The sequence below is a fragment of the Bufo bufo genome, chromosome 9 (assembly GCF_905171765.1).
Source record: "Bufo bufo chromosome 9, aBufBuf1.1, whole genome shotgun sequence".
Taxonomy (NCBI): Eukaryota; Metazoa; Chordata; class Amphibia; order Anura; family Bufonidae; genus Bufo; species Bufo bufo.
Window position 1 is genome coordinate 229022390 of NC_053397.1, and position 7418 is coordinate 229029807.

The window sequence follows — 7418 nt, forward strand, 5'->3', positions numbered from 1 at the left end:
TGTACACACATCACACTCACATCACGTGTACACACATCACGTGTACACACATCACACTCACATCACACACACATCACGTGTACACACATCACACTCACATCACGTGTACACACATCACACACAAATCACGTGTACACACATCACACACACACATCACGTGTACACACATCACACATCACGTGTACACACATCACACTCACATCACGTGTACACACATCACGTGTACACACATCACACTCACATCACGTGTACACACACATCACGTGTACACACACATCACGTGTACACACACATCACGTGTACACACACATCACGTGTACACACACATCACGTGTACACACATCACACACATCACGTGTACACACATCACGTGTACACACATCACGTGTACACACACATCACACTCACACACAACACACTCACACACTCACATCACGTGTACACACATCACACACACACATCACGTCTCTCAGGCCTCCCAGAGGATGACTGTAGAGGTGAGATCGGGCGCCCTCTGCCGCCTGCAGCCGGTACCGCCCAGCGCTGCGCTCCTACTCCAGGCATTACGGCGGTGCAGGTGGAGCAGACCTGAGTGCCGCCGCCCGGGCTGATGGAGGCCGCTCCGGAGCTGCGGGACGTGGAGAGCAAGGTGGGGCGGAAGACCCCGGAGGGCCTGCTGCGCTGGATGAGAGAGGAGCCGGCGCTGAGGAGCTGCTGCCCCGGGAGCCGCCGGAGGAGCCTGGGGCTGGGGGACAAGATGGAGGCGCTGCGGCTGGAGCTGGTGAGACCTCCCCCCCCCATGTGGTCTATTTTGACAGTTGCTACATCCACTCCGCTGTTTAAATACGGTATTAATCAGAGGGGAGGAGCATAAAAATTAACCCCTTGTACTCTGTGCAGACATAAATAATGGTGACTCCTGTGGTCAGGTGTATATTTAGGGGCGTGTTCTGTTGTATCTCAGGTGGTGGTGACATCATAGGGGGCGTGTTCTGTACTATCTCAGGTGGTGGTGACATCATAGGGGGCGTGTTCTGTAGTATCTCAGGTGGTGGTGACATCATAGGGGGCGTGTTCTGTAGTATCTCAGGTGTTGGTGACATCATAGGGGGCGTGTTCTGTAGTATCTCAGGTGGTGGTGACATCATATGGGGCGTGTTCTTCTGTAGTATCTCAGGCGGTGACATCATAGGGGGCGTGTTCTGTAGAATCTCAGGCGGTGACATCATAGGGGGCGTGTTCTTCTGTTGTATCTCAGGTGGTGACATCATAGGAGGTGTGTTCTGTAGTATCTCAGGTGGTGGTGACATCATATGGGGCGTGTTCTTCTGTAGTATCTCAGGCGGTGACATCATAGGGGGCGTGTTCTTCTGTTGTATCTCAGGCGGTGACATCATAGCAGGCGTGTTCTGTAGAATCTCAGGCGGTGACATCATAGGGGGCGTGTTCTTCTGTTGTATCTCAGGTGGTGACATCATAGGAGGTGTGTTCTGTAGTATCTCAGGTGGTGGTGACATCATAGGGGGCGTGTTCTGTAGTATCTCAGGTGGTGGTGACATCATAGGGGGCGTGTTCTTCTGTAGTATCTCAGGCGGTGACATCATAGGGGGCGTCTCTGCTCGGCGGGCACCGCTGCTCTCTGTATAGTGTCTGGTCTCTGCTCGGCCGGCACCGCTGCTCTCTGTATAGTGTCTGGCGCCGCTGATTCTTTTCTCTCCCCCGCAGGCCCGTTCCTCTGCTCGGCGGGCACCGCTGCTCTCTGTATAGTCTCTGGCGCCGCTGATTCTTTTCTCTCCCCCGCAGGCCGGTACCTCTGCTCGGCCGGCACCGCTGCTCTCTGTATAGTCTCTGGCGCCGCTGATTCTTTTCTCTCCCCCGCAGGCCGGTACCTCTGCTCGGCGGGCACCGCTGCTCTCTGTATAGTGTCTGGCCTCTGCTCGGCCGGCACCGCTGCTCTCTGTATAGTCTCTGGCGCCGCTGATTCTTCCTCTCTCCCCCGCAGGCCCGTTCCTCTGCTCGGCCGGCACCGCTGCTCTCTGCATAGTGTCTGGCGCCGCTGATTCTTCCTCTCTCCCCCGCAGGCCCGCTCCTCTGCTCGGCCGGCACCGCTGCTCTCTGCATAGTGTCTGGCGCCGCTGATTCTTCCTCTCTCCCCAGCAGGCCCGCTCCTCTGCTCGGCCGGCACCGCTGCTCTCTGTATAGTGTCTGGCGCCGCTGATTCTTTTCTCTCCCCCGCAGGCCCGCTCCTCTGCTCGGCCGGCACCGCTGCTCTCTGTATAGTGTCTGGCGCCGCTGATTCTTCCTCTCTCCCCCGCAGGCCCGTTCCTCTGCTCGGCCGGCACCGCTGCTCTCTGCATAGTGTCTGGCGCCGCTGATTCTTCCTCTCTCCCCCGCAGGCCCGTTCCTCTGCTCGGCCGGCACCGCTGCTCTCTGCATAGTGTCTGGCGCCGCTGATTCTTCCTCTCTCCCCCGCAGGCCCGTTCCTCTGCTCGGCCGGCACCGCTGCTCTCTGCATAGTGTCTGGCGCCGCTGATTCTTCCTCTCTCCCCCGCAGGCCCGCTCCTCTGCTCGGCCGGCACCGCTGCTCTCTGCATAGTGTCTGGCGCCGCTGATTCTTCCTCTCTCCCCCGCAGGCCCGTTCCTCTGCTCGGCCGGCACCGCTGCTCTCTGCATAGTGTCTGGCGCCGCTGATTCTTTTCTCTCCCCCGCAGGCCCGCTCCTCTGCTCGGCCGGCACCGCTGCTCTCTGCATAGTGTCTGGCGCCGCTGATTCTTCCTCTCTCTCCCGCAGGCCTGTTCCTCTGCTCGGCCGGCACCGCTGCTCTCTGCATAGTGTCTGGCGCCGCTGATTCTTCCTCTCTCTCCCGCAGGCCTGTTCCTCTGCTCGGCGGGCACCGCTGCTCTCTGTATAGTGTCTGGCGCCGCTGATTCTTCCTCTCTTCCCCGCAGGCCCGCTCCTCTGCTCGGTGGGCACCGCTGCTCTCTGTATAGTGTCTGGCGCCGCTGATTCTTCCTCTCTCCCCCGCAGGCCCGTTCCTCTGCTCGGCGGGCACCGCTGCTCTCTGTATAGTCTCTGGCGCCGCTGATTCTTCCTCTCTCCCCCGCAGGCCCGTTCCTCTGCTCGGCGGGCACCGCTGCTCTCTGTGTAGTGTCTGGCGCCGCTGATTCTTCCTCTCTTCCCCGCAGGCCCGCTCCTCTGCTCGGCCGGCACCGCTGCTCTCTGCATAGTGTCTGGCGCCGCTGATTCTTCCTCTCTCCCCCGCAAGCCCGCTCCTCTGCTCGGCCGGCACCGCTGCTCTCTGTATAGTGTCTGGCGCCGCTGATTCTTCCTCTCTCCCCCGCAGGCCCGTTCCTCTGCTCGGCGGGCACCGCTGCTCTCTGCATAGTGTCTGGCGCCGCTGATTCTTCCTCTCTTCCCCGCAGGCCCGTTCCTCTGCTCGGCGGGCACCGCTGCTCTCTGTATAGTGTCTGGCGCCGCTGATTCTTCCTCTCTCCCCCGCAGGCCTGTTCCTCTGCTCGGCCGGCACCGCTGCTCTCTGCATAGTGTCTGGCGCCGCTGATTCTTCCTCTCTCCCCCGCAGGCCCGTTCCTCTGCTCGGCGGGCACCGCTGCTCTCTGCATAGTGTCTGGCGCCGCTGATTCTTCCTCTCTCCCCCGCAGGCCCGTTCCTCTGCTCGGCGGGCACCGCTGCTCTCTGTATAGTGTCTGGCGCCGCTGATTCTTCCTCTCTCCCCCGCAGGCCCGTTCCTCTGCTCGGCGGGCACCGCTGCTCTCTGCATAGTGTCTGGCGCCGCTGATTCTTCCTCTCTCCCCCGCAGGCCCGTTCCTCTGCTCGGCGGGCACCGCTGCTCTCTGTATAGTGTCTGGCGCCGCTGATTCTTCCTTTCTCCCCCGCAGGCCCGCTCCTCTGCTCGGCGGGCACCGCTGCTCTCTGCGTAGTGTCTGGCGCCGCTGATTCTTCCTCTCTCCCCCGCAGGCCCGTTCCTCTGCTCGGCCGGCACCGCTGCTCTCTGCGTAGTGTCTGGCGCTGCTGATTCTTCCTCTCTCCCCCGCAGGCCCGTTCCTCTGCTCGGCCGGCACCGCTGCTCTCTGTATAGTGTCTGTACCTCTGCTCGGCCGGCACCGCTGCTCTCTGTATAGTGTCTGGCCTCTGCTCGGCCGGCACCGCTGCTCTCTGTATAGTCTCTGGCGCCGCTGATTCTTCCTCTCTCCCCCGCAGGCCCGTTCCTCTGCTCGGCCGGCACCGCTGCTCTCTGTGTAGTGTCTGGCGCCGCTGATTCTTCCTCTCTCCCCCGCAGGCCCGTTCCTCTGCTAGGCCGGCACCGCTGCTCTCTGCATAGTGTCTGGCGCCGCTGATTCTTCCTCTCTCCCCCGCAGGCCCGTTCCTCTGCTCGGCCGGCACCGCTGCTCTCTGGGTAGTGTCTGGCGCCGCTGATTCTTCCTCTCTCCCCCGCAGGCCCGTTCCTCTGCTCGGCCGGCACCGCTGCTCTCTGTATAGTCTCTGGCGCCGCTGATTCTTCCTCTCTCCCCCGCAGGCCCGTTCCTCTGCTCGGCCGGCACCGCTGCTCTCTGTATAGTGTCTGTACCTCTGCTCGGCGGGCACCGCTGCTCTCTGTATAGTGTCTGTACCTCTGCTCGGCCGGCACCGCTGCTCTCTGTATAGTCTCTGGCGCCGCTGATTCTTCCTCTCTCTCCCCCGCAGGCCTGTTCCTCTGCTCGGCCGGCACCGCTGCTCTCTGCATAGTGTCTGGCGCCGCTGATTCTTCCTCTCTCCCCCGCAGGCCCGTTCCTCTGCTTGGCCGGCACCGCTGCTCTCTGTATAGTGTCTGTACCTCTGCTCGGCCGGCACCGCTGCTCTCTGTATAGTGTCTGGCCTCTGCTCGGCCGGCACCGCTGCTCTCTGTATAGTCTCTGGCGCCGCTGATTCTTCCTCTCTCCCCCGCAGGCCCGTTCCTCTGCTCGGCCGGCACCGCTGCTCTCTGTGTAGTGTCTGGCGCCGCTGATTCTTCCTCTCTCCCCCGCAGGCCCGTTCCTCTGCTAGGCCGGCACCGCTGCTCTCTGCATAGTGTCTGGCGCCGCTGATTCTTCCTCTCTCCCCCGCAGGCCCGTTCCTCTGCTCGGCCGGCACCGCTGCTCTCTGGGTAGTGTCTGGCGCCGCTGATTCTTCCTCTCTCCCCCGCAGGCCCGTTCCTCTGCTCGGCCGGCACCGCTGCTCTCTGTATAGTCTCTGGCGCCGCTGATTCTTCCTCTCTCCCCCGCAGGCCCGTTCCTCTGCTCGGCCGGCACCGCTGCTCTCTGTATAGTGTCTGTACCTCTGCTCGGCGGGCACCGCTGCTCTCTGTATAGTGTCTGTACCTCTGCTCGGCCGGCACCGCTGCTCTCTGTATAGTCTCTGGCGCCGCTGATTCTTCCTCTCTCTCCCCCGCAGGCCTGTTCCTCTGCTCGGCCGGCACCGCTGCTCTCTGCATAGTGTCTGGCGCCGCTGATTCTTCCTCTCTCCCCCGCAGGCCCGTTCCTCTGCTTGGCCGGCACCGCTGCTCTCTGTGTAGTGTCTGGCGCCGCTGATTCTTCCTCTCTCCCCCGCAGGCCCGTTCCTCTGCTCGGCCGGCACCGCTGCTCTCTGTATAGTGTCTGGCGCCGCTGATTCTTCCTCTCTCCCCCGCAGGCCCGTTCCTCTGCTCGGCCGGCACCGCTGCTCTCTGTATAGTGTCTGGCGCCGCTGATTCTTCCTCTCTCCCCCGCAGGCCCGTTCCTCTGCTCGGCCGGCACCGCTGCTCTCTGCATAGTGTCTGGCGCCGCTGATTCTTCCTCTCTCCCCCGCAGGCCCGTTCCTCTGCTCGGCCGGCACCGCTGCTCTCTGTATAGTGTCTGGTGCCGCTGATTCTTCCTCTCTCCCCCGCAGGCCCGCTCCTCTGCTCGGCCGGCACCGCTGCTCTCTGCATAGTGTCTGGCGCCGCTGATTCTTCCTCTCTCCCCCGCAGGCCCGTTCCTCTGCTCGGCCGGCACCGCTGCTCTCTGTATAGTGTCTGGCGCCGCTGATTCTTCCTCTCTCCCCCGCAGGCCCGTTCCTCTGCTCGGCCGGCACCGCTGCTCTCTGTATAGTGTCTGGCGCCGCTGATTCTTCCTCTCTCCCCCGCAGGCCTGCCTCCGAGCCGTCGACGTGCAGATTCTGCAGCAGCTGCTGCTGGTCAATGAGGGGATCGAGGCGGTGAAGTGGATCCTGGAGGAGAAGGGGCCGCCCGCCAGCCGCTGCAGCAGTCTGACCAGCAGCCCGGAGACGCCGCGGCGCGCCAGCTGGAGCAGCCTCCAGGACCCCAGCGAGCGGCTGGACAGCGTCTCCATCGGCAGCTTCCTGGACACCCTGGCGGATGACCTGGACGAGTACAGCCTGAGCAGCAGCGAGCCCATCGTGTCCTCCACCCCACAGCGCCCCCCGGTGCCCCGGCTGAAACCGCCTGACCCAGAAGAGAAGGCCGGGCCGGGTCAGAGCGGGAGGGCGCCCGGCAGGGTCCCCCTGGAGTATGACGCCCACTGGCGCTGGGTGCAGTCCCAGGACGATGTGACATTTCTGTAACCCCGGGGGGGGGTCAGTAATATTGGGACTTGTCAGGCGGGCGGCACAGCGAGGAGGTGCCTGAGAGGAGGGCAGAGGGCGCCGCTGACACCGACAGAGGAGGACGCCCACATTCCCTCAGTCCTCGGCCGCACTAACCCTATCGGCGGCGGACACGTTCCGCACGGACATTTGGAATTGTAGATTAGGCCACACCCCTTTCCCGCAGATAAGCCTAGAGGTGGCGGATTCTAGAGGGTCTCGCCCGCACATGCAGCGTCAGTCGCCGACCATCTTGACTGAACCAGAGACCCACAGAGTTATTTTAAGCGAGTTTAACGATATTCAGGCGGCGCACTCGCCAATCGGCGCAATCCTCTTTTCTTTCCTCCAGGACTGACATGAGCGGCTTGGGACGGACATACAAAGCAGTGGTACCACTTGCGGCGACGGACGTTTCGCGCCTCATCCGGCCAATAGTCTAGGACTGTGTATTCAGCGTTGGCGTACCCAGTCCTGGAAGAAAGAAAAGAAGATTGCGCCGATCGGCGAGCGCTGCCTGAATATCGTTTTACTTGCTGTGGGCTGAGCACCGCCAGGGCTGTGGGCAATAGTGACATCACCCTGAATCGGATGTCGGGCGTTGCGTGTAGTGCCACTCCGTCTGCTTCTCCTTACTTGTGGCCCCACACAGGTATTTATTGTAGTGTTTCTGGGGTCTCCTGATGTCAGGGGTCCGGCTCCCGATCCTCGTCTGAAAACAAGAAATAAAAATCCTAAAGAAACAAAACAGAGTCTGTCAGAATGAAAGAAAGGGGCCCAGGGAGGGCACCCCAACACCGTGCACCCCACCACCGTGCACCCCA

At 62.1% G+C, this 7418-nt stretch overlaps 1 protein-coding gene across 1 annotated transcript; it reads left to right on the forward strand.

The window, feature by feature from the left end:
- The first annotated feature begins 561 nt into the window (after nt 1-561).
- LURAP1 (leucine rich adaptor protein 1) lies at nt 562-6604 on the forward strand. The gene is made up of 2 exons (XM_040407115.1): nt 562-781; nt 6139-6604. Exons 1-2 carry the CDS (start codon nt 611-613, stop codon nt 6571-6573), a joined length of 606 nt encoding a protein of 201 aa, XP_040263049.1. The 5' UTR covers nt 562-610; the 3' UTR covers nt 6574-6604.
- Nucleotides 6605-7418: the final 814 nt, after the last annotated feature.